This window comes from Corvus moneduloides, chromosome 28 (genome assembly GCF_009650955.1).
Source record: "Corvus moneduloides isolate bCorMon1 chromosome 28, bCorMon1.pri, whole genome shotgun sequence".
In the NCBI taxonomy this organism is placed as follows: domain Eukaryota; kingdom Metazoa; phylum Chordata; class Aves; order Passeriformes; family Corvidae; genus Corvus; species Corvus moneduloides.
Window position 1 is genome coordinate 694,398 of NC_045503.1, and position 27,301 is coordinate 721,698.

At 47.8% G+C, this 27,301-nt stretch overlaps 1 protein-coding gene across 3 annotated transcripts in view; it reads right to left on the minus strand.

The window, feature by feature from the left end:
- The window catches only part of ELAVL1 (ELAV like RNA binding protein 1), a 45,273-nt gene extending 21,595 nt beyond the window's left edge, over nucleotides 1–23,678 (minus strand). For 2 of the 3 annotated variants that reach the window (XM_032093076.1, XM_032093074.1), the window contains exons 1-2: nucleotides 23,586–23,678; nucleotides 14,421–14,604 (exon numbers count right to left, since the gene is read on the minus strand). In XM_032093076.1, the coding sequence (XP_031948967.1) occupies nucleotides 14,421–14,592 (172 nt within the window). In that variant the 5' untranslated portion in view covers nucleotides 14,593–14,604; nucleotides 23,586–23,678. Of the gene's footprint in view, nucleotides 1–14,420; nucleotides 14,605–20,930; nucleotides 21,011–23,585 lie in introns of all 3 variants that reach the window. The other variant, XM_032093075.1, reaches the window with a different exon arrangement.
- Nucleotides 23,679–27,301: the final 3,623 nt, after the last annotated feature.

The following is a 27,301-nucleotide window of genomic DNA, read 5'->3' on the forward strand; positions in this document are numbered from 1 at the left end:
TCCTTCCAAAGCATCACACAGGCTATGTGTTTATGCACCATTTGAGATCAGTGACAAGGAATTTTAAGTTACTTACCTACAGGATAAAACCAAACCTAAGTAACAGCGCCCATGGACACCCAAGAGTAAAAGGCACGAGAGCTGGGTCCAGTCCCTGGAAACAGAAACTGTGCCCTAACACACACACAAGTCCACGTTAAAAGCAGTTCTGATTTTTGTCCCAAGCATTCTGCCTGAAAGCACATTCTACAGCCTCCAGCCAATGCTCTCCTTTTCCAAACTCAAGTCTGCAAATTCTGTGTCCACTTGTTCCTGTACAAGTCCTATCCTAGACCTTACATAGGTTTTTCCTTCCAAGTGTCTGTCCCCAAAGTACCCTCAGTGACTGTGTCCTCTTGGCCTTCTTTACTGTTTTTGTCGGAGCAAAATTCTGCACCTTTTCCACTTCCAGTTGCTCAATGACTATTTCTTATCCAACAGTTTGAATGTCCTGGGAAGTGAGGGGGCAGGGACATAATGGGGTTTACTCAAACACAGATTAAAAAAAGAAGGCTGTGAAAGTGGCAGGATCACAAAGGTCAGACATTTTCATATTCCCTCTAGACATCTGACAGTAAGTTTGTACTGAACCCAAATATTACAGTCCCATTAACTTTTACGTGACAATAGGTAAGACACTATCAATTACTTGTATTTCTCTACAATAACCTAGAATGCAGACCTTCCCTCGTAGTTTGTACTTACCGCCTTTAAACTACATTAGTATAACATGACCTTATAGTCCTTAAGTGCTAGAAAAACCCAACCCATGCAAAATTGACAGCATATATTAATTCTCCTTGCTCTAAAATACCCAAGAGCATCAGCCTCAGCCATCTCCTCCCACTCAGTGCCCAGTGTTCATCTCTACACAGGCTGGACCAACACACAACAGTCCTGTCACTGCAGGAGGCATTTCCACCTGTGCAGGAATGCTTTTTGCTTCATAGTTTTACTCCAGAACAGTACAGTCTACCTCTCTACTAGGGATGCCAGGAAATATATAAGGAACTGACATTTACACAGCATTATGACTCCTGTCAAGTGTTTATCCCAGGCAAGGAGAGAAGTTTTTTGCTTTCTCCTGATGTTCCCAACCTGCTATAGAAACCTGCAGTGCAAAGGAAATTGGTGCTGTAACAGTTTTCAAAACATTTTAGTGGATAGGAATTAAAAAATATTATTAGAAGTTTGCATATACACAAATGCAAATTTACTCAAGAGGAAAAGCTAAAAAAGAGCAACAAGTAGGCCCTTATCTGGATGAATAATTAACAAAGTAACTATAAAACCTAGTTTTAAGCAAAATACTACAGTCCTTCAGCAGAAAGAATCAAGTTTTGTTTCCATGATAAAAGGCCCTTTCAGGAGAGAGGGCACTGGTTTTCCTTCCGTGCATCACTTGGGTTTCTGTCCATGTCTCTGCTTCCTTTCCCAGCTCCCGAGACACAGCTTCAGTCACCAGCTCCTTCCTTATTCTCAGCCCACTGCTGACAACTCCAGCTCCACCAAGGAGTCTGATACACACCTGAGCACTTCACTGAGAGCAGCCAACTCAGATCCTCCCCATCCTGTCCTTCATAAGAAACCCCAAAATCAAACCTGGCTCCTGTTACCTCAGCGCACCTCAGCACGACGGCAATTTAGTTTAGAACTTGTTTTCTGAACTGGGAATTGGTTTTTGGAGGACGTGAGCTGGGTTTGAGGTTTTTGTTTGGCTTTACAAACTGTGCTGTGAGAGTGATAACCAGAGAGCCTAAATACGCGTGAATGAGAAGTACCACGTAAAATACGAGGCATCAGCAGAATTCAAAGCAGTGACTTTCTGAGCATAAGAACAGATTCAAGTGCTCAGATGTGCCCTGTGTGGGCTTCTTTAGCACAGTTACACTGTTGTACAGCCAGGGCTACATGATCACATCAGCCCGGAGAAAAACACGACCATCCTGCATCAAACTTCCCAAAAAGTGTTATGATAATGGAGAAGTGCAGCAAGGTAGGACTGGCAGAGTAGGTGATCAAGAGGCTGTACCCTAACTCCCAAGTGAGTCACAGAACACATACAGCATCCTCTGTTTCCTAACAGCCAGGAAAACAGGCAGATGTGTGAGCAGGGAAGCCTGGCTGAGCAGGGAGCCCGTGGCAGAGCTCCAAGAGAAACAGAGAGCACAGGAGATGGAAGAAGTGACAGCTACAAAAAGAGGAATTCGGAAACACTGTCCACTCTGTCTGAGGAATGGCAGAGCTCAACTGCAGTTCAGACTTGAAAAGAATGCAAAGAAACAAAACAGTAATATCAAGGGTAACAAGAAAATGTTCTATTGCTGTTCCAGCAGCACAAGGCTGGAAGTGTGGGAGCAGATTTAACATGTGATCTGAGCAAAGGGGCACACGATGCTTTCTGTGCCTCACTTCACCAGCAGAGTCTAACAGGCCTCAGCACTTCAGAAAGCTCCCAGAGAAGGGCCAGTGGATGAAGACTGAGCCAGGGACTAACTGGTTGAGTGAACTGGTCCCAGTCAAACCCATGGGGGGATGAAATGGGCTCTTTGTCAGGGTGCTGAGACACCAGGCTCATGTCCCTGCCAAAACCGTTTCATCTTTGAATGATCAGGAAATTGGAAGAAGGAACGTAAGCACCAAATCCATCTTCAAAAGGAGACAAAAACACACACACACCCCCCCACACACATTCTACCTCCATGCCTGGAACTAGTGGAGTTTGCAAGGATCTCTGCTGGGACCTGCAGTTTACCTCGTGATCCATGTCATGGAGGAGGTGATGGGAGTGTGCTCTCACCAAGACTGGAGATGACACCAGGTTGGGAAGAACCTGTCATAGACTGAAGGGTCGGGCTGCCACAGGGGACAAGCCAACAAGCACCTCACAGAATGAGGTCCTGAGCAAGGACAGATGCAGAGTCCTGATTGTGGGGAGGAAGACACCCTGGCAACAACAGACTGGCCACTTAGTGGACAGAGACTCTTCTATGGAAAATGAGCTGGGAATCAGGGTATGGAGCATGAGCCAGCAATGTCCCAAGGGAGAAGGGTAACAGCATCCTGTACAGCCAGAAGACAGAAGAAAGGAGATCATCCCCCATTACTCAGCACTCACTAGACCACACCTTGAGTACTGCATCCAATTTTTGACATCCCCCAACACAAGAAAGACATTGATAAACTGGACTAAGCACAGGAAAAGACCACCAAGATGCTCAGGAGACTGGAGTACATGGAAGTTCCCCTATAGGACAGAGCCTCAGGGACCTGGTCTGACCTCACAGCTGAGTCTGCTCTGAGCAGGAAGCTGGACTAGTGCCCCTTGGAACTGCCCCATCCTATGATCCCCAAGGAACTCAACGCTATGCCAACCTCAGGTTCTTTCAGTTCCACAGCACAAGGTCTTTTTCTATTGACAGCCTGGATGCACCTTCCAGCTAAGGAGGAATGGAACAGAACTGAATACTAAAGAAAGGTTTAGCAAAAGTAAAGAATCTCACTTTTCTTCTGCCTCTTGGGATTTTCTCTCATTGATGGAACTATTTCTAAATTTTGAGGTCTAGTGAGTCCTTAAATCAAAGCCTGGAACTACCAAAACTGCTACTCAGCTTGGAACAAAGACTCTGCCAATGTTCAGTGGACTATTTATTCTATCACACAATTTGGAAGCACGCCCTTCCTCAGTCTATTTTTGTGTGAAAACTCATTTCCACAGGTTTCCACAAGATTTCTTCTGTCATTTTTTGTCTGCTGGTCTAGGGAGATGATGCTGGTTTCTAGCTCCTCCTGATATCCTTCAGCCAAACATTAAATCTGCTCCACATGATAATTTTAACCACTTTTTCATTTTAATGTTCTAAAATGACAGTTTCAGAACCTGACATGTTCTCCAGGTGCTGCTTGACTTGACTCTGGAGACAAGCACTTGCTATTTGTTACATCCTTGGCAGTTTTTTTTTCATACTGCAAGGTGTCCTTACAAGAAAAAGCAAGCAGCTTCATGAAGGATTTCTGTCAAAACACATTTTTGGATGTGAACAAACATCTGAAGTATCTAATCACCAATTTTCAAAACTAACAGTTGAAGGGCATGATTTTCCATTCCATGTCTATGCTGATCAAATTCCACCATCACAACACAGACAGTAATAAATAGAGTAACTTCTAGCAAATAATTCATAGTATGTTTTTTAAAAGACAGGAAATTATGGAATGGTTTGGGTTTGGAAGGGACCTGAGAGACAATTTCATTCAACCCCCTGCCATGGGCAGGGACACCTCCCACTGTCCCAGGCTGCTCCAAGCCCCAATGTCCAGCCTGGCCTCAGACACTGCCAGGGATCCAGGGGCAGCCCCAGCTGCTCTGGGCACCCTGGGCCAGGGCCTGCCCACCCTCCCAGGGAACAATTCTTGCCCAAGATCCCATCCAGCCCTGCCCTCTGGCACTGGGAAGCCATTCCCTGGGTCCTGGCCCTCCATGCCTTGTCCCCAGTCCCTCTGCAGCTCTCCTGGAGCCCCTTTAGGACCTGCAAGGGGCTCGGAGCTCTCCCTGGAGCCTTCTCCTCTCCAGGTGAGCATCCCCAGCTCTCCCAGCCTGGCTCCAGAGCAGAAGGGCTCCAGCCTTGCACTCAATCCTTCTTTAATGGTATAGATGATGCATCTCAGCTACTCTGGAAACACAGGAAGCTGAAGCTAAAACCCAGTTTGAACCTAAACTTTTCTCCTATCCAGTCCCCTAGCCCACAGTTCAGCGATGTCCTCTCACCCACCCCACCTGTAACACTGAGCAGCTGCTGTGTCTCTGACACAACCATTTGTGCTGTGGTGACCACAATGAGTCACAGAAAACACACTATTGGAGACAGAACTGAGTACAGGAGCTTCAGTGCAGGTACTGAAGCAGATAATTGTAAACTTCACTTTTACCTTACCTGCCAAAAATATTCTGCTGTCTCCTATGCAGATTTTGGGAAATGGAAGCAAGTACTTTTTTGTTTACCTAAAGAATTTGTTGAAGCAACAATTAATCATTCTCAAATACTTTCACCCGCCTCATCTCCAGTTAAGTCATAAATACCGCCCAAAATTATCATTAGTCACTGAAACACCAAGACAGCACCAGAAACCCCACACAGTGCTGTCTGTGTCAGGCTGGGGGGGAAGCTCAGCATAGCCAAAGAGCCCGGGGCTGTGCCTAACCTAGAGAGAATCGAGGCAAGCACTGTGCTGCTGGAGGGCTGGGTCAGTCAGACCAGCACTGCACCAGCCACTGCCGCACCACACACCACCTACACTGAGTACAAAGCTGAAAGTTTAGGTTTATATTGAAGCATTTCCAGGATGTTTCACCCTTTGTGGTCAGTCCGTGCAGCAGCTCAGGATCTTCCTTCTACAGGACCTGAACCCAGCTTTGCTGCGGTTCCTGTGATTAAGACCCAGACTGCTCACCAAGCCACTTCCTGCTTCTGCTCGTGGCTTCAAATCAGCACATCCTACTGAACAGACACTTGATGGCAACAGAAAGGAACTAGCAAGGAAACAAAGAAAATATCTAGTTATATTGATAATGGTTTTCCAATCCAGAATGTGTCCTCACTGCTTCCCCAGCTTTAGGACACAACTCTCTTTCTGTTCATGGCCGAACCATTTAGAGTCTCATTTATAGAAGTTTAAGGGCAAAAGCACATTTAGCCAGTTTGAAAAGCCTGACCTTCAAACAACTCAGCAAAACATTATAAATTACAAATAAAGCGCCCTCTCCTTATGCAAAATCAGTGGTATTCGCCTTGAAACAAAGATGAATACAAGCAACTCAAACAGACACCTCTTTGGGAAAAAGTCAAAAGCTACAAAGCTAACTTGACACAAGTCTGTTGTCAACCCTGGTTCAGAGAGCTCACAGGGATCTCACCATCTCCACAATATTGCAAAACTTCAACCATAAGAGTAACAGCTTTAAATCCTGAAAACAAAAGGGTGGGGTTTTTTAGTAATTAATTTCATTTCACAAAGCCTCTCTGCATAATTATAATTTCTATATGTTCTCTTTTTATTTTTCCTTTCTCTCAGTTCCAGAATATTTCTCTATTGAGATTCAATTTCAGTTGCGCCAGGGCTCCTTTTCCAGATGAATTGCCAGCATCCGAGATTCTGTGAAGTGAAAAGGATTTGTAAAGTGAACACAGAAAACACCAGGCCCAAAACTGTGCAGAAATACCACAAGCTGTTTTTTTGGAGGGAGTCTGGGGGGAAAACGCCTCTTACTGCAAGATCTCATTTCTTTAAATTGGACAGAATTTGGAACAAAAATCTGGACAGTTGTTGGAACAAAAATCTGACTGTTCAAGATGCTGAGGGCTCAAAAATTCACTTCTTCCATCTCTTGAGGAAGAAACTTCAGCTTTCAAATAATGTCACTTCTTTAGCTGCAAACATTACAGTACAAAACCTCAGCAAGTGCTCAGTCACCCCAATCATAGGCTGAGCTGAACCCAACTTTTACTCTGCAGAAACGCAGCTGCTCCACTGGAAGAGAATGAAAGTATTGTAATATGTGGAACAATAACTCCCACTAAAAACATGCTGAGAAATATCAGAACACAACCAAAGATGTTGCTACATGGCTCATTTGTATGGCTTGACGAGGGAAAAGAAAAGCAAAGGAAGCAGAGCCATGAATGGCCTGTACAGCTCTCTTGGCCTTTATGACTTTTGTACTGTAAGGAGGGATATATTTAACCCTTTCCGTATCCAGATGGAGCAGAAGGATACCCATGACCCCAAAAGAGCAGGGAGCCACTGCCTGTTGTGCCAGCCCTGCCTCAAGGCTCTCAGAGAACACTCTCAGGGTCCCTCTGAGTGGCAGCACCACCACCTGGTGACCAGCCACTGCTCCCACTCTGACATCACTATTGCCTTGGGGTGACTTTAGGATGTGTACCCCATATCGCTGCCCTATGCCAAGAAATTAACTTTGTGCCTTTCTATACCTCTAAACTGAGCAGGGGAAGGAAAGAGGGGGAAGGGAAAACTGAGCAAAACTTTTTCAAAGCAGTTTGCAGCTTTTTCAAGGTCACACTGAGATAGCAACTTCTTTTTCCCAGCTGTGGCAGGGGAGGGAGGAAGCACCCGGCTGGCTGCTCCCGGAGTCAGTTTTTTGTCCAGTGGTTCAGCTTCTGTTTCTCCGGAGTGAGACTGAGAGTTTTTTTTTTCTTTCCTGGAATTTCAGAGTTTCTCCCTTTTCTGCTGGACTGCTTCAATATCAGAGCACATCGGGAGGACTTTCCACTGAGCACAGAGGGCCTGGCCCTGGGCCAAGCCCCAGCTCCAAGGGGACCAAAGGGAGGACTCTAACACTTTCCCAGGTTTTTTCTCCACAGTGAGAGATTTTTATTATTTAACATTATTTTCCGTTTCTCGTGCGTTTGTTAAATAAATAGTTTTTACCTCTTTCACTTTCCTTTGAAGAAAATTTATTTTTCCCGAACCTGGTGGGGGAGGGGTGGTTGTGCCTTCTCTCAGAGGATATATTTCTAAATTTGGCCAAACCGGTACAACTGTGCACACACCGAGGGTGCAGTCGGAACCACTGGCCAGTTCACCTTTCTAACAGATTTGGCCCTGATGTCAAACCCTTGGGTCCTTCACTAGTGACTCCCCTCCAGCTGCACCTTGTGCTGATGATTCCCAACCTCGAAGATTGGTTTTCAATTCACCCACAGGCTCCTCACCCGGTGACAAAGGTCCTCCTCACTTGCAGCACTAGGAAGACATCCGCCCAGCCTGAGTGAGAGGCCCCAGGCACTCCCTGCACAGCTCCACCATCCTTTTCAGTCAAGGCAGCTTTTCTTTGGCCAAGGCCTCTGCTGTTCCAGGAATAGGTGCTGCCACAACAGCTGGAGACCACAGCAGCCCTGAGTGCACATGGGCTGAACACAGCAGAGTGCCCAGTCCCTGCCCTGCTCTGCCTGCTCACAGGGCTCTGGGAGCTGTGCTCTAGGCCAGACTGGTACATAAGCCTGGCCTAAGCAACAGCTAAACAAGTGCTTGACTCTCCCCAAGCAGGGGTCAACCAGAACAAAAACCCTAACATCCTTTGATCAAGTACACCTGACAAAGCTCAGAGCAACCTGCTCCAAGCCCAGGTGTTGTGCAGCTATCCCGTCCTGACAGCAGCCGGCACTCTGGGTCATCAGAGGGGTACCAGAAATCCACTGACAACCCCAGACATGCCCCAAACATTGAGAAGCAGAGCCCAAGAACTGCTGCCGCAGCTGCTGCTCCTGGCTGTGCTCTGATCCCTCTGAAAGAACCCAGGCAACCTTTAGGGCCAGAAAGATGGGGAAGGGTCTGAGGAGCAGCTGAGGGCACTTGGCTCGTTCAGCTGCAGCAGAGGAGACTGAGGGGAGGCTCCTGGGGGCTGCAGCTCCTCCCGAGGGGAGGCGGAGGGGCAGGGGCTGAGCTCTGCTCTGGGACAGGGACAGGAGCCCAGGGAACGGCTGGAGCTGGGTCAGGGCTGGGCATGGAGCTCAGGGAAAGGTTCTTCCCCCCGAGGCTGCTGGGCACTGCCCAGGCTCCCCAGGGAATGGGCCCGGCCCCGAGGCTGCCAGAGCTGCAGGAGCGTTTGGACAGCGCTCTCAGGGATGCCCAGGCTGGGGTTGTTGGGGTGTCTGTGCAGGGCCAGGGGCTGCACTGATGATCCCTGAGGGTCCCTTCCAGCTCAGGATATTCCAGGATTCTCTGACTTAGGTTAACTGTGTTCCTATACCCTTGCTAGAACTCAGTTACTACCTCCGAGGCAGTTTATGTGGTCACCTTTATGACAAAGGGAATTAAGTGGAGCTGGCAAAGCTGGTGTTCACATTTTCAGTGTTTGGGCAATTTGTCTGCAAACCATTTGCACTTCTAGTTAAGTTAACCATTGCCACAAGGCATTCTTGAATGCACATTTAAAGAACCACCAAATGTGATTAAAGAGCTAGGAAAAAAAAATCCAGATGTAACAATGTATTTGAATTCCACAGTTAACAGCAAAACTACATAAACAATTTCATGCAAAAGGAAACTATTTCAGCCAAAGAGAATACTTAAGTATTTTCCACAAACAAGAACACTTCAGAATTCTGTTTCTAGACTGAGTTCACTGCACTGGTGAAATGAGTGGTTGCCCTGCCACGTGAACTTGAGCTACTCACCACCCTGCAGCACCTGACAGCTGGGCAGTAAAAGCCTCCTCTCCTTTCTGCTTGGAAAGCTCACATGGACAAAGACATTCATTTCTTTTTTTGCTGCATAATTTCTGAGAGTGAGTCTTCCAGAGAAGACACCGTGAAAAGAAAAAGGCATAGAAAGGGTAAAGTTTTATATCCTTTCCTGAGGAATTACAACTACATGAAAGTGACTTCTTTTGGTCCTGTAGGCAACATGCCCCAGGCATACCTGCAGAGAGTGAGCCACCATGATAGCAATGTTTGAGATGGACCCCAGATTCCTGCATACAACCTTAGCAAGTCACCCCAAAATATCATTTCTGCTCCACATTTTCCAGCAGCAGTGGAGGGATCCCTTTGCCCCAACAGCTGCTGATCACAGAGTTTGACCTCAGCAAGCTCCACCAGAACTCACACTGACACAAGCAAATGCAGAGGGTGCAGAGGAAGCCCACATCTCCGTCCCAGCCTCTGCACAGAGGGGGTCACGTTTGGGGAGCTGACATTTACAGACAGAGCCTTTGGAACAGTGTGAAGGATCATATCCTACACTTCCTAGAGTAGAAAGTCATGAGCACCAGAGGGAAAACATTCCCTGCTCAGGCAGTACAGGTGGTGTGAGGGAAGGAACAGAAAACCTCAGGAAGTTGGATGCCTCCTTTACAAAATCCATCACTGTCAGAAGGAACCCTCACAGAGCGAGGTGTGCACAGCAACCTGTCACCAGGGACTCAGAGCAGGGATACAGTGTCAGGAGCAATAAACAGATCCCACAGAAGTCTGTGACCATAAACACATGGGGAAAAAGGTTCATAGGATCCTAGAATAGAATATTCTGAGTTGAACTGATGATCCTTTTGGGGCCCTTCCAACCCCTGGCCCTGCAAAGACACCCCAACAATCCCAGCCTGGGCATCCCTGAGAACGCTCCTGCAGCTCTGGCAGCCTCGGGCCCAGGACCATTCCCTGGGGAGCCTGGGCAGTGCCCGACCATCCTCTGGAGGAAGAACCTCTTCCTAATATCCAGCTTAAACTCCCCCAACACAGCTTTGTGGTAGTTTTGCTGAATTCTTTTCCCTTGCACTCCGAGGACAGTTACATATGGTATCACAGCTGGGTGGGGAGCACCCTACAGCTCACACAATTATTCCAATAAGCAGGAATAGTATTTTTAATACTACCATGTGCTGCCATTGCATGTGAGTTTGGCAGCTTTTTATTTTTGAATAATTCCACAAAAAGCAGTTTAACTCAACCTTTTCAGAGCTTTAGGACAGCCAGGTTTGAAAGTACCAATACTTCAGCAGAGTAAGGGGAAGACAGAGAAACTAAAACAGTCATGACAGACTAACTTTCAGCTTCAGCATTTGGTCCAGAAGGACTAACACCCTGTGTACAGCTGCATGGACAGCAGGCTAAAGATGACCAGGCTGTCTTTGAAAACTTAGAGCTATTGAGCAGAAGCATCTGTGCTGTGCACAGTCAGACATCCTGACACAATGAGCCATCAGAATCTGTGCTGCAAGAAACTGAGCAAACCCAGAGGGGCCCAGAGGCCTGCATTCCTGCATTAATAAGTATGGAAGGAGAAACGTTTTTTAAAAATTCACGTGTTAGAGGAGTTCAGCCCATCACACTGGCTGGAAACCCAGACCCCAGAACCTGGATGTTGCAGCAAAGTCAAACACCCCCCATGCAAAATACAGCACGAGACATATTTCTTCTGTTGGATCATCTCTGGCATGAGGCAGTTGCTCCAAGGAAGAGGACATTTAACATCATATCCCTGGAGAGGGAATCAGTGCAGAGCACAAGTCTGGCCCCGCTGTGTCAACCCTGCAGGGCTACTGTCTGGTCAGTGCAGGCCAGCTGGACCAACCCCAGACTTCTTGTTCTCAGCCTCATGAGCCAGAGCCACAGGAAGAGAGGATTTCATTGATGGAATCAGGTCAATGGCTACTCACAGACCTCAGCAATCATCATGACAGCCCAGGAGATGCACCAGTGAAAAGTTACATCGCAGGCTGGACACTGTGCCATACTATACTGGGAAGTGGGAATCAGCCTTCTAACATTTCCTTAGGGTTCAGAGCCCTAAGGTATGGCTGGTGTTCAATTAAGATCTGACAGAAAGAAGAGTGTCCAATGAATTCTGTAATTCTCTTATGAAAATCCTGGATGTCCAAGACATCCTCGCCATAAACACGAGTACAGTGAGCAGCACAGCAACAATCCAGTATTTTGCTGAGCCCCACTACTGATTCACTCATCACAGCTCAAGCAAAGTCTGGAAGTGCTGAGGAATGCAATACACCAACTGGGGAATGCAGAGTCCAGCACTCTATTCCTCCAGTATGATCAGGAGGAGCCCTGCACCCTTCTAATGCTCATCTAATGCACAAGCTCCTCTGTATAGTAACTGAAAAAAAAAACCAAAAAAAACCAACAGAAAAAGAAGTTGTCACATCTCAAACAACAAACCAGACACACAGTCACACCTTTACCAGTGGTTATAACCCAAATGTACACAAAGCCAAAAGCTCCTGGTAAGGAATGTGAACTATAACTATAGTTTGCTGCTACTTTCACCTTCCTGTAACACTCATAAGTAGTGAGATAAAGGACAAGCACTCTGGGGGCTTCAAAGAGTTTCTCTACATTTTATAACCACAATCTAACACATGGAACACAGATTGTTCAATACTCTGCTGCATTTGAAGCAAAACCCAACAACATAGGTAATGATCATAATTAAATACTTTGCTCAAACAACCCCAAACTTTGGCTTTCAAATCAATTCTGGAATCCCAGTAATCAGTCTCCAGACAGCTTATGCCAGTTCAATAAGTCATGAAAAACTGCATTCCAGGCAGAAGTATTTTCTGCCCCACATTTTATTAACAGACAATAAATTGAGAAGACCTGCACGTATCATTCAATGTGTTACGAAAAGCAAGCATTATCAATTAAATGTTGATTTTAACTCTGCAAATACAAACAATAAAGGAAACTTCAAAGACAAAATACTCTGCTTATTAGAACTTCATGGGGGCATCAAAAGCTATGACTTCATTGCAAAGAACTAAACTGATCCAAAAAGTAATTCCAACAAAAGCAAAGTTTCCCTCCCTCCTGCCTAGGCCACTCAACCCACTCTATCTCACATGCCAATATTATGACCCAAGGTCAGGGAGCTGAACAGGTTTTTCTGCAGCTCCAGTTTCCTGCTGTCTGCCACGGAGTCAGAGAAATCCAAGTGGAGACACAAGAAAAGCAGAACTCTGCCACAGGATTGTGGCTCTGTTCAGGGACTGCCACCCATCCATCTGTTTAACAGAGCTTGAGAATAGAGACATATAACGTGAACATCAAGGGGCAGAAACAAAAGCAAGAGGAAGAGAAAATGCTTAGAAAGAGCCAATTCTTTGGCACTGACAGCCCACAACTATCAGTAAGCATGGAGATGATTGGTAACTGCTCCTAATAGTGTTGCAAGCAAATGAAAAATTAGGTAGCAACAAAATTCAGTGGCCTGACCACAGCAGCCGCACAGGATCCAGCGCCTGCAACCACTTTAGAGAAAAGCCAGTGTTCTGCCCACAGGCACTCAAGGACTCTCTGCAACAGTAACAGCAATTTTACTTTTGATTCTTGAGGTTAAGAACAACCTTGAGCACACAAGTGTATGTTTTGGATTTTAAACTACCCAGCACTGTCAAGTTGTAAGTTAAAGTTAACCGGACTTTACCAGAGTGTTTGATGCTACAGGAAACAGTGTGAAGCAGACTCTCAACTTCAGGCACTAATGAGTCTCTTGCTCCCCACTGAAAATATCCTTCCCTCCCACACACGTGATTCTGTGCTTATTCTACAGTCTAAGGTATGGGTCAGCTATGACTTGCTATCATTAAGCAACGGGTCTTATTCCTTGCAAAACCAGCCTTCAGAGTAAGAGCCTCAAAGCATATGACAACATCTGGGCCGAACACTCACCTTCCAAAACATTCAAAGAAATCACTATTTATGTAACTATTTTATCATGACTGAACATATACATCCCTTAAACACAGATTTAGACAGACAGACCTCATGTGATATTTCATCTGTAAGGTATCAGGAAAGCCAGAGACATGGAAATCAGAGAGACTACTCAGAAAGGAAATTCTTAAGTTTTTAATTATTTAGTTCTCATGGGTATTCTCAAGCAAATAAAGCACTAAAGATGACGCACAAAGAGCTCTCATGCATTCCATCAGCTCCCATGCAGCTTTTATAGACTGGGGAGCAGTCTCAGGCCAGTTCTGTTATGGATTAGATAACGATCAGTATTGCTGGATTCTGAAATACAACACTGAGCATGTGCAGCAGAGAATTCCACAAGCACAAGCACTGAGCTGCAGGCTGGGAACAAACATCAGTGCACAGCTAGTTAACAGCACCTTTTCTTTTTCCCTCCAGAAACAACCAAGTGCTCTCACTAAATCCAAGACTGTGCAACTTCTGAACAAGAATAACCAAAACTTGTAAATGAAGTATTTTAACAGTGCAAGGATTAAAACCTCTTCAGAGAGCAGATAAAAGTTCCTGCAACTAAACAGATATGGCTCATGGAAGCAGTTGCTCTGTCAGCATTTGTTTTGCTTCAAGGCAACTTAAAGTTTCACAAGTCAGAACAATTCATTCCTCTCATATTTTAAAGCTACTACTACCAATCCTATTTAAGGAACTTACAAGTTAAATTCCGCAACAGTGATAAGACCTACAGCCACGGCACACCTTCATTTTACAGATCAAAATCAGAACAAAAGGTTTGTTTGTATATTCAGAGCTCTGGTAGAGTCAAAAATACTCAGACTGTAGGAAGAATAAATCAGCTGGGGACTAAATCCAAACCAGTTTTAGACCTGTCTATTGATGTTCAAATTTGGGAACTGTACTTCTTGGAATTCTTACCCATACACACAAGAGTCATTAACTTAGCCTTGAGCATTCCATCCTCCCAATACCCAATCCTAGCATTACTGGAGTTCCAGGCAAACTTGCCAATAGTTTGATTACACACACACACAGAGACAAATATTTAATATTTCTACATTAAGTTGTATTCAATCAAGTACTTGTTTGAGCAGTCTAGCACAAGGTGACAATTTCTGAAATACTAAATCATACCTGCAACTTTGTCCCGAATAAGTTTTGCAGATTCCACTTCGCCGATGCTGCTGAACAGACTCCGTAATTCATCCTGCGTCATGTTCTGAGGGAGGTAGTTCACAATTAAATTTGTCCTACCAATATCATCCCTGCAATCTTCAGCCATGTGATCTTCATAACCATTGGACATTTTACAATATATCTGCAAAGAGGAAAAATCATCAGTGAGGTTTAGATCTTCACATTTCCATAAACCAAACTTCCTCCACCTGAAGTAAGTTTGAATGTTTATTTAAAAAAACTGAGAACAAGCCACTGCTTCAGCAATGCATTTTTTTCAACTCACAGAACAAAACACTATTTGTTGAAAATTCCAGAACAATTCATTCTTTCAAAAGCACAAACACGACATATTACAGAACTATGTACCATTAAAGAGCTCCTCCGGATTTCTATTTTTTCACATTAATAAAAAGCATCAAGACAGATTTTTAAGACATTCCTGTAAAAATCAAAGTATTCCCAACAGCCAAGGTAAAAATCAGGTCCCCTATGTCCAGGTACTTGACCAGCCACAACCAAACTGCCACCTCAACCTGAATTCTAGCGTTATGCCCAGAACTCTTTCAGACAGGGAGAGGAGAAACAGCCAGATCTGACCCAGTTCAGTGTTTCAACTGGGGACTATTAATTTTCTGAATGTTTTCCCCTGTAAACGTTGTCCATCCTGCACCTCAAGGCCTGTTACTGTTCAACGCTGCCTTTGGTGCTGCTTAACTGTGTGTATGAAACCAGTGAGCTTGTGCTGCACACTGACTCGGGGCCATACTGAGTATTTGATAGAGTTTCTATTTTTGCAGCTTTTTAAAGAAAGCCTTGAGAAAACATCCAGAACTCCTATCACAGGAAGATACTCTCTGCCTCAGTCCACCACCAGGGACTGAATCCTGATGTTTTTAGTTGACCTACAACTGAAACTCACACCAGACTCAAGCTGCTCATGGCTTGCCAGAATCGTAGTTTTTAAAGCACTTCAACCACTTTGAAATAGTCAAAATCAGGATATCTAAACCCTGTTCCTGCAACAGGATCTACAGATCTGGATCTGCTAAAGGATAAGCCTTTCTGGGAACTGCACCACTACTGATAGCCAGAAGTTGAATAATGGAAGAAGTGAGAAACAGCAACCAGAAATCCTTGGTCTAGAATGGAAATGCTCACTGCATGAAGGGACTTCCAGGCCCTTCACCAGCAGCTGCTGTTAATTCCTGTCTGACAGTGAAGGCCAAATTTTTAAACCAATACCTGAGCACATTATTACAGAATAAACCATGAGAAGACTTATGCTAATTTGAGATTTAACACAGTGTGGATGTGAACTGAATCTTTATCTTTTCAATATGTGTTGACGCATTAAGAGCTGGCAGCTCCTGCTCCCCTTCACCCACAGATCAGGTTCTACCCCCATTTCTGTGTTTCACGTGTCAACACGAGCCCATCCCAGCACCCTCTGCCCATGGGAATAACCAACCTGTACTGGGAAAGCAATGGAAAACTACACAGGAGGGAAGCCCTTTTTGTTGTGTCAGCAGTTTTAATCTGCTTTCCTTGCAGCAAGATAAGCACCAGTTAATGCCACAGGATAGGAGAGCAGGGAGGCGCTGCAAAGCTGGAAGCGGGGGAAAAGACTCCCCTCAGCAGACAATTTTTAAGCTGCCAGGTCATCTCAGTTGTACTGCAAATTCTGTCATTAAATACATATTTCCTCCTGGCTCTGTCAGAACTGGCCGAGCACAATCTCAGAGAAGTTTCCTGCTCTGGTAAACAACACTTAAACAGCTGAACCGTCTCTGGTCACCGTATCTAAGTTATAAAACCACATAACTCATATTTTCAAAATTATTTTAATAGAAGGCAACTTTGCTTGCCTTTGCCCTCTACAAAATTCAAGCCCTACAACAGAACACACCAATAAGTTGATGAGTCTGCAAGTTGTATGGCACAACTAGAATATTTAGTAAGCAAAGAAGAAACATTGAAATGTTTCCTCCTTTAAGAGGAAAAAGTTAAAATTTCCTTCACTTTAACCAAATTTGCCCTTTATTGCCATTTATTTATGATAAAAATCCTTCCTGCTGCTGAGATTAGGAAATTGCTATATATTGTAATGAATTCAAGAACAAACACTTAAGAGATGGGAGTTTTGGGGTTTTTTCAATTCTCCAAGGTGCATCTGCTGCCTGAAAAGGAGGCACCACAGTCAGATACCAAGCAGAGAAACATGCCCAGCACACCATGACAGCAAGTTACCATTACCATTACTTATATTTGGCATAAAGCAGAATTGACAAGAGTTTGGCAAGTGGCTACTGACTTTCCATCACTGTCCCACATCCTTTAACCTGTCAGCAATAGTGAGAGTCTACACCTCCCAGGATACTCAAGCAGTGCCTAGGGCAGTGCTGATTCAGAGCCATTAGAAGGTGAGAAGGAAGCTTCCACCTGCTTTTCTTTAGGTGTTTAGAAAACAACATAGGAGCCCTTGCACACAGGGCTGGCAAACGTTTCCATGGGATACCAGGAAGAAAGTATGCAGGAGCAATAAACGCACAGTGAAGAGCTAAAGGAGCAGAGCACTGAGAGAGAAGATGCTTCTTTCTTCCTAATCTCTCGTTGAGCACTTACACAATCTGCTGCAGGACTAACACTGTCCAGCCAGCCTGGAAGTCACTGGGAAACCACTTTCTCTGCTGGTGGGGTGTTAAGGAAACTCCCCTATCTGACCGGTCTGATGCCACTCTGAGGGTCCCACTGGCACCACCCCAGCCCCTTCACAGTGGTGCCTCCAGTGACCCCACAGGCCCCGTGGGACTCCCCGCACACCCCACACTCCCCCAGTCAGACCAGCTCCTCTCACCGGCTCGGTCCCAGCTTCCCATAGCACAGTCCCAGCCTCCGGTTCCTTTGTGCTGCAGTGACACAGAACAGCTCGAGCTGGTGCTGGGGAGGGACCCCGGCCAAAGCCTCTCTGGGCTGTGCCCCCTCCCAGTCTGTGCCCATCCTGATGCTGGTGTTTAGTCCAGAGCCTTCTCAATGTGCCAGGGGAGTTTTAGGTTGGATATTAGGAAAAAGTTCTGGAACAGGCACCCCAGGGAAGTGGTCATGGCCCCAAGTCTGTCAGAGTTGAAGAACCCCCTCCCAGAACAACCTGCAGCTCACACTGCTGCTGCCCACCTGCACCAGGTGTATTCCTCAACAGGTGACCAGTTCTCATGCCAGCAAAGTTAAAAGGAGCCCCTGAAGAATTGTCACCTCTGCATACTGAAAAGAGTTCCAAAAAGAAAAGGTGCTATAAGATAGTCAGGATGGATGAAAAAGTCATGCTACACCAGAAAACAAGTTTTTATTCTGCTCTCACTGAAATACGCTGAGGGAATGTCCTGATCTTTCTTTACCAAAGAGATAACAATCCATTTCTATCAGTAAATATTCCAGATTTGAGAACCAGGCCTAGACACTAAATTGCATCTAGAACTTCATTAACTGACAATCCACAATGACATAAATCAGAAGACCGAATGCATTTATATTCCCAGTGGACAGGTCAATGACAGCAAGAAGGCCCAGCGGCTCCATTTGGGAAGACTGGCTGAAAAGAGACCAGTAGTTTGCAAACTTTCCAAAACAGGCCTTCAATTCTATGTCCCAAAAACCTGAAACTTTAGGACTAGGTTCCACTGCACTGCAGTTCCTGAAATGACAATTTTTTAAAAAATAACCAAATGCTGCAGAAGCTTGTTCAAAAAGGCAGCAGCCACATTCTTCCTTGGGTAAGATGCCCTAAAACTTACAACACGAAGGGTGCACAGAGCAACAATGGGAACCATATGTGCTGTGCCCAAATCTTCCATTAATTCTGGAGGTGCTCGAATCCACACAGTCCAACACTTCACCACCTGTGCCAACAATTGCTCAGGCACCCTCAGCCAGGCCAGCACTCCCAGGACTGGAATGAAAAGCTCTCGTGGGCATTATTTTCAGAAATGTTGCACTGACCATGACAACCACCTTCTCACAAAAGCACACCAGATCCCAAGAGGTTTATTGGCTCTGGCAACAGACCAATAAAAGTTTTTTCCCAATGACACTCTGTATCTCCATCCAGAATTCCAGGAACCACTTCTACTAATTATTTCACTTCAAGATGTTTGCTAAGAAGGAAGACCTGTATGGATCTGTGGAGATGATGTGAAACGAGAACACCAGCAAGAAGAACTGTCTGTCTTCAACATCAGACAAGAAGCTTTGTTTACCTTCACCTTGTTCACAGGACTAAAAAGGCACCAGACCACTATGGGGGTCACAAACTTGAATGCAGACACCTAAACAGATGCTCACAGAATCCCAGAATGGTTGGGTTGGAAGGAACCTTAGAGACCAACTCGTTCCACCCCCTGCCATGGGCCGGGACTCCACTACATCAGGCTGCTCCAAGCCCCAATGTCCAGCCTGGCCTCAGACACTGCCAGGGATCCAGGGGCAGCCCCAGCTGCTCTGGGCACCCTGGGCCAGGGCCTGCCCACCCTCCCAGGGAACAATTCCTTCCCAATCTCCCATCCAGCCCTGCCCTCTGGCACTGGGAAGCCATTCCCTGGGTCCTGGCCCTCCATGCCTTGTCCCCAGTCCCTCTGCAGCTCTCCTGGAGCCCCTTTAGGCCCTGCAAGGGGCTCGGAGCTCTCCCTGGAGCCTTCTCCTCTCCAGGTGAGCACCCCCAGCTCTCCCAGCCTGGCTCCAGAGCAGAGGGGCTACAGCCCTGGGAGTAGCTCAGTGGCCTCCTCTGGTCTCACACCAACGGGTCCATGTCTTTCTTGTGCCGGGGTCCCCGGAGATGGAGGCAGCTCTTCAGGTGGGATGGATAATGGATCAGCTAGTGCAGAACTTAAGATGGGAAATTCTTCCTGGATCAATGAGCTCTGTGGCACCTTGACTGGAGCACTGGGAGTGGGCCACAGTGAGCACGGCATGGTCCTTAAACCACAGCAGACCTGAGGCTGCTGTCCCAGCTACTCACCCAAAACCTCCATCTTTCTTTGCAATGACATGCAAGTCAGCATCACCCAGGACACTCTATACAGGAAGGGTTTCAGTTGACAGAGTCCCTGAACTGGTGAAATCTCCCTGTTGGTGTTGTCAGTGGTAAATGAACAGGAACCCTGAAACTCATGATGCTCCAGAGTTCTGCCCATGAGCTGTTTCATCAACTCGCACTTCAGTCTCACAGGTTTATTCTTGAGCTCTGCCTGTGTATTTATGAATCTCAATGGGGTGCTTCAAGTAGAACCTCAAGGCTATTAGAGCCCTTCTCCTGTCTCTCCAGCACACGGACATTTGTTGACATGCCTCCCCCCCAGAGTCATGGCTGACTAAGAGGCAACAATTTTGTCTTAAAGACACTGCTCTGGCTCTCAATCCTGAAGCTGCCGAGCCGTTTCCTGGAGACCACACCTGAAACAGAACAAAAAGGACACTACTACATTCAGGCAAGTGCCAAACCAATCCAGGAGGCATGTGCAGAGATGCTAAGATGTCCAGGCTGGAACTCATGCCAAAACCAATGCCATGCATGCAGAAGGACCTGAAGAGCCTCCACGAATTTAAACTGCTTCACGAAAACAGTTTTCAAAAACTATCCAACACAGTGTTGTCATGCAAAAACTTGCTTTGCAGCTAGCTGTCATGTCAGGATCTAGAAGCAAGAATTTAATCACAACAGAGAACACACAGACACTGGGGGAAGAAAAAGCAACATACTTTCTTCTCTGAAATCTCTGTAAGGAACAGAATAGGTTTTACCTGAGTAGCCACACCAGCAGAAAACCCTCCTCTAGGCCTACCTGCCTCCTAAGAAAAAGTTTCCTAGTGCTCCACAGCCAGAACACATCTCTCTCAATTACTTAATCCAGACCTCTGTACATCACAGAGCCTTTCCCCATAATCTCCAATAAAACACCTTTTATTCTTTATACAAACTCTTTTTAATGTTCCCAAGAGCTCTGCATATGAACATCCAGACAGACCACAGGACAAGGACAGTGCAGTGCAAGCCCTGTTGCTATTTGATTCACTGTGCATTCATGAACTATTCCTTCAAATTCCTTCAGAATTCTGTCAAATCTTGACCAAACATCAAAAGCTATTTGTGGGGAGGGGGAAATTACAAAATCCAGACTGTGTCTTAAATTCAAGAACAGCATTTATACAGTGTATGAGGGGAAACAGCACAAAGTTGAGAATCAGAGGTCATCCCAGAGTGTACAGGTCACACACTTCAAAGCCTCAACTCATATCCAAGCAACACGTCTAAGTCTCCCAACAGATTATTTCGCTGTACATTTGTGAGGGCAGGGGGTAATGCTTTTTTTAATTAATAAAACCAAATCAGGTATGAAAGAGTGTGCCCGTGTTTGAGAGGTGCTCAATGCTGTTTCTAAAAAGTCTGTGACCACAATGCAAGAGTCTTGGTCTCACCTTTCCTTGTTCATGCTGAGTGGCAGCTCTGTTTCATGAGTATGAATCCTAAGTTCTCCTGGAAAAGCCATCTTCCTGAACTGTGAACATGATGATTGGATACACATGGAAATTTAAAGGCAGAAAGTGCAGTGTCACAGATTCTTTCCCCAAACTAGTTACCCTAGTTCTCCTTCTACTGTCCCACAGCAATCAATCAGGTCAATGTTCTCTGGCTCATCTGAATTCCTCTGCCCTGCAGCCACGATATTTTAAATCGGCAAACAGGAAAACTTTAAATTGAATATTCAGTTTGATTCAATTGGCATTTTAACTCTCGCCCCCCCCCCCCAGATGAAACTAACTCAGGGCTGACACATGCTATTGAAGGTCACTAAAAAAAGTTTGTCTTCAGACAGGAACATTCTTATACCCTGAAACTCTGGATGTTGTCACAGATGCTGTACATACATGTTCCTTCCATACTGGTATGTAATTCTACTTGTAAATTTGGCAACCAAGCAAACCCTTTCTACCTGCCAACCCTTTGGGTTTTCCAGAGGTAACAGATCTCCTCTCTTTGATTCTTTTCCCCTTTGCAAGACTGAAACCAGAACACTACCCTTGTTCTCCTCATCTTGACTGCACCTAAGATTCCAACAGTTTTGCCAGTAAAAATAGCTCAGGATCAGAAGTGGTCTTGAAGTCTGCAAACACAGCAAGTTTGATCTTTCTGTGACTAAAGTCTACCAACTTCACAGGCAGCTTGTCCACATGTGGTCAGAGTGACAGCCAGTAACTTTGGGAATCAATTCAGAGAGCTCACAACAAAGAAGCAAGAAACAAGACATAGACTGAAGCTTCAGGAAAAGAAAGCAGGCTGGTACAACAGCTAAAAGAGATGGATTCTGAAAGTGAAATGCCATGTCTCAGGTCAAGACAAGGAGGGCTTTTTCCAGGAAAAAAAGAATGATAGAACATGCAAGAAACAGAAGGAAAATAGTGCTTGAATTCAGAGCACAGAGCACATTTCACATTAAGTTCACGTCAGCACCAGACACTGTTCAACAAACACAGATAAGTAAGCTGCTACACACAACATTCACATTTCCATTCAGACTGTGTTTACTGCTGCTGCTGTTTTCACAAACCTGGTACTGCACAAGACAACTCCCCTAAGGAGTTCATCTGGTCCTGCAGAACCACCCACAGCAGGCCTGTATACTCACTGTACAATACATTTAACAATCACACCAGCTTAAGATGCTCCTGTTCATATTCCAGTAAGGCCTGGGGAGAGCCTACTGCAATCACAGCTTTAACTCCAGACCGCTGAACGCCTCGAATCATGGAAACCACAGGAGCACTGGGATCATTATACACACACAGTTACTCTGCTTCAGAACAAAAACCAGGACACTCGCAGTAACATCTCATGCTGCACAGACTTACAGGCTCAGGACTCTTGATTTTATTATCCATCACGAACACAGACATAACCCAAGAGTCAACAGGACTTTGAGAAATCCCATCAACTCTACCAGTTCAATAAAGACTATGAAACATGTGCATCGCCCTAGTTGTAAAGGGGAACACACAAGTCACAGAACTGTTCACACAGCTCTAGAAAAAAAAGTGGTTAAAACATGAGTACAGGGAAACAACAGCTTGTAAAGCAGTGAGAGCCGAGCAATATGAGCAGTCAACGCCCACAATCAGGGAGTAAAATGAACAAAAATACAAAGACCTCAAAAAATGATCAAACGTAACAACAACAGGCATTAATAAAATTAATAAATTAATCTCTACCCTTCCCAACTCTTTCCTCTTTTGTCTTCCACAGATGCAAGGATCCCAGGATCCCAGTGCAAGTCCTCATGCAACAAACCGCGCTTCCTTTCCTAGTAAGTCTCGGATACAGCTCTGCGCCCAGCAAACGCTCCTGCACTCCCAGCAGTGCAGAACCCGGCAGGAGCATTCACCTCCCCACGGCTGTCCCACCTCCGCTCTCACGCGTACTGCCGTGAAAGGGCCCCTAGGACTGCCCTGTCTCTTCCAACCCCCAAAACAGAGCTAACGCTCTGCTTTGAATTGCTCCCACGAGCACAAACAACAGTGGCTGCTGCTTTAGCCATGATTCCTGCGGCGCCAAGCACTCACCACACCGTCACCGGACCCGCTGCCAGCACCGCTACCAACCGGCACCGACCGCGCTGGCACGGACCCTCGGGTACCGCCACTCAACGAGGACGTGCCAGTCCTACCAACGTGGGAGATTTAAAAGCTGTGTCCGCACAGACACGGGAAAAATAAACATGAAAGATGAGGCCATTAACCTGACGGAGAAAGGCCCTGAGACGCGGCGCGGACCCGCAGCGCATCGCGGCACCGCGACCCGCGGCCTTCCCGCCGCAAGCGCGGTGGCCTCGGGTCCCGCTCCCCGCCCGTGCCCCATCCGGCCCCCGTGGGCCCCGCAGGCCGCGACCCCGCCGTCCGCCCGCCGCCCCGGGCCCGCACTGTCCCGCGGCCCCTCCCCCCACAGGCCCGGGCTGCCCCGCCAGGCCCAGGCCTCGGCCCGGCCGCCCCGGGCCCCGTCGCCCGCTCCCTCCCGCGCCGGCCCCGGGGGCGCCGCCGGAGCTGTTCGGGCGCGGCCCCACGGCCCCGGCGCGGCCTCACCTGCGGCGGCGGCGGCCGGGCCCGGGCAGCGGGAGGCGATCGGTCCGCAGCGCACAACGAGCCGCTCCAGCGCCGCGACCCCGCCCCCGCGCCGCCCGCCGACACCCATTGGCTGCCGCGCGCACGTGCCCCGCGCGCCATTGGCTCCTCCGCCCGTCCGTCAAGTGCCGGCCGGGGGCGGAGCCTACCGCGCGCAGCGGGGAGGGGGCCGGGGCCGGGGCCGGGGCCACTCCGCGGAGGCGGCAGCGCCCGCGGCTGGAGGGGCCCGGCAGCGTAACCAGAGCAATCTCCCCACGACGGCTCGGGGCTTCGGGAAGGGCCGCAGCACCCCGGCCGCGGGTCCGGCTGCTCTTGTGGAAAGGAGTCCTGAGAAGAACGTGGCTCCTGTGGCCTGCCGGGCTCTTGGAGAAGGAGAAACGGGAGTGGTGCCCTGGCCAGGGAGCCAGGCTCGGGTGGAAGATGGAGCACGGCAGCCCTGGGCCCGCCGGCTGCGGGCAGCGCTCCCGGCAGCCGAGCCTCCCCTCGCCCGAGGGCCGGTGCCAGCCGGAGCCGGGGCACAGGGAAACTCCCCGGGCACAACCCATGGGAATGCTGGTTAAGAGATTAAATGCTTCCTGGGTAAATGGGATGCAAATGATGCTCTGTCAAAGAAACTGATGGCCAGCACTTCCCTGTGCTCTGAGGAATTCTACAGCGCCCTGAAGGGACCAGCTGCCTAAGAGTTTTGCCTCTTTCGTTGCCACTTTTTGTAGCCAAGGGCATCCCTTTGTATCTGCACCTATTTCCACTGCACAGGAGTCATCTGTGAGAGTAAAATTCCACTAATCTGCAGAAAAAACCGAATCTTTCTCATTGCAAACAGTACTCTGCAATAATACCCTGGTACAAAGCAGCATGCTTTGAGGTCTGTAAATCCTGTGTTAAGGTACTCAACTTCGGGGAAAAAATCAGAATACTTCTGCGTTACAATACGTGATGTTCCTTTTCATTCACAGACAGCTCATGATTTGAGTTTTACTTAGTTGAGTGACATACCTGAAAATCAAATTTCTCCTTCTCTAGCTCCTTTCTCTAGTCTAGAAGAGTGAGATCTCACCTGAAGGATGGGAATTGCGGTATAGCAGCAAGACAGGAGTTTGTGTTCTTTGGCATTTCCGTGCACACGTGTGGAAATACTCTGCCCACTGGAATACGTAGCAAATTACACAACGAAAATACAAATATCTTTTCTCTGCCTGTCCTGATATGGCCTCTAGCAAGACCTTGTCTAGTAAATTCCCAATGTGGTTGCACTGATGTTTTCTGGTTTAACTGCCCAGAAACCTGTTCCAGAGACCCCTTCAAGTGTCCCTATTACATTGGGCCATGTCCTGATCTTCCACATGTGACAGCCAGGGACAGCCCAGCCACTGCCATATCCAATGGGCACAATGTGATAGAGATCCTAATGTTCAGCTGCATGAAGAGCCCACTGAGGATGTTAAAAACACTGCCATTTTCTTTTCCTCTCTACAATAGCTCTCAGTGCCAGATGGGGAATCCTCACATGAAAATTCCAAGCCTGACAGGTTTGGAAATATCCTTCAAGGCCTCATAAAACATTAAAGACGTTTGTGCATCTGTTATTTGCTCATCTTGCCAGCCCCAAAATCACAATATTGTCATTCACATCAGTGGCAGCTTTCTTTTACTGCAAATTCCATGCTTTCCTTGTATCATCCAGGTTTTAATTAACAATCCAATTCTTGGAAATAAGATAGGTCTCAAATCTTAAAAAATTGAGGCCATGAGCGTAACACTGCACAGAGCATTGATGCCTTTATCTTTTGACAGCATATTTGCAATCTCAGAATTTCATCTATCACCATAAACACTTACTTAAGGTGTTCCGGCAATTAAAAGATGCTGTTCTTTGAAACAGCGTGTCAGTTTTTAAATGAATGATCTCTTTTCCCTAAATATATTAATGGTCTGTTACAGTGTTTCAGTTCAATATGAACACATCCACCGGAAGGTTTCATGATAATGTGGAATTTTAGTAACATAAAGCCAGGTGGCATGTCTGAAATCGTCTCAAGATGATGCAACATGAATGCCACAGGTGTGTTTAGTCATGCCATTTCTTGCGGTATCCTGAAACATGGAAAAAGCTCAGTGCAAACAGGGCGATCCAGGAAGCCACTGGTGAACGTGGTTCTGACAGGGGAGGAAAACGTGCAGCGGGAATTGACAGATGGAAGCAGCTGCACAAGGATAAATGGTTGTACCTGGCTGTGAACAAATATGGAATCATAAAATCACAACGTACTGGACTGGAAGGGACCCACAAGGATCAACGATCCCAGCCCCTGGCCCTGCACAGACACCCCAACAACCCCAGCCTGCGCATCCCTGAGAGCGCTGTCCAAACGCTCCTGCAGCTCTGGCAGCCTCGGGGCCGGGCCCATTCCCTGGGGAGCCTGGGCAGTGCCCAGCAGCCTCGGGGGGAAGAACCTTTCCCTGAGCTCCATGCCCAGCCCTGACCCAGCTCCAGCCGTTCCCTGGGCTCCTGTCCCTGTCCCAGAGCAGAGCTCAGCCCCTGCCCCTCCGCCTCCCCTCGGGAGGAGCTGCAGCCCCCAGGAGCCTCCCCTCAGTCTCCTCTGCTCCAGCTGAACGAGCCAAGTGCCCTCAGCTGGGCACTCCGGAGGATGGATGGATGGATGGATGGATGGATGGATGGATGGATGCAGAGCTTCCTAACGGCGCAGACGCCACACAGAAAGCAGCAGGGAAGCTCCAGGAGCCGCCCCACCTCGAGTGCACTCTCCCAATTCACAGCCGTGAGCGGCCGCCCCCGGACACGCTCGCAGCAGGCAGTGTCGGCTCCGCAGTCCCTGGGGCCCTAGGCTCCGGCCGCTGTGAGCGCTGCGAGGCCCCAGAGAGCAGCACCGTCAACCCCCGGCGGCGCCGATCCAGCCCGCTCCAGCCCGCGCCCCCAGCGCGGCTCTGAAATGGCGGCCGGGAGTGCCGGGGCTGCGGGGAGGGGGCGGAGTCTGCGATTGGCCCGCCCCGAGCCCCGTCCCCCGAGCCCTCAGGGGTGAAATGGCGGCAGCGCCCGTTCTCGGCGTGGAATATTTTGGGCAGTCTTCGCTTGACCCCGCACAGGTCTCTGTCTCCAGGGCACAGGCTACTGCGGGTGCTGCAGCGTCCTGGGCAGCTGCTACTGCTCTCATCTCCCGCCCTTGTTCAGTATGAGACAGCTGGGGATGTTCAGCCTGGGGAAGAGAAGGCTCCAGGGAGAGCTCCGAGCCCCTTGCAGGGCCTAAAGGGGCTCCAGGAGAGCTGCAGAGGGACTGGGGCCAAGGGCTGGAGGGCCAGGACCCAGGGAATGGCTTCCCAGTGCCAGAGGGCAGGGCTGGATGGGATCTTGGGCAGGAATTGTTCCCTGGGAGGGTGGGCAGGCCCTGGCACAGGGTGCCCAGAGCAGCTGTGGCTGCCCCTGGATCCCTGGCAGTGCCCAAGGCCAGGCTGGACATTGGGGCTGGGAGCAGCCTGGGATAGTGGGAGGTGTCCCTGCCCATGGCAGGGGGTGGAATGCGATGAGTTTTAAGGTCTGTTCCAGCCCAAACCGTTCCCTGATTCTGTGATTCCCCCCTGGAAAAGTGCCCTGGTGCCTCCAGCCATCCCTCCTTGGCCCCTCAGTGTCTGGATTTCTGTCCCTTCAGGGTTTTGCATTG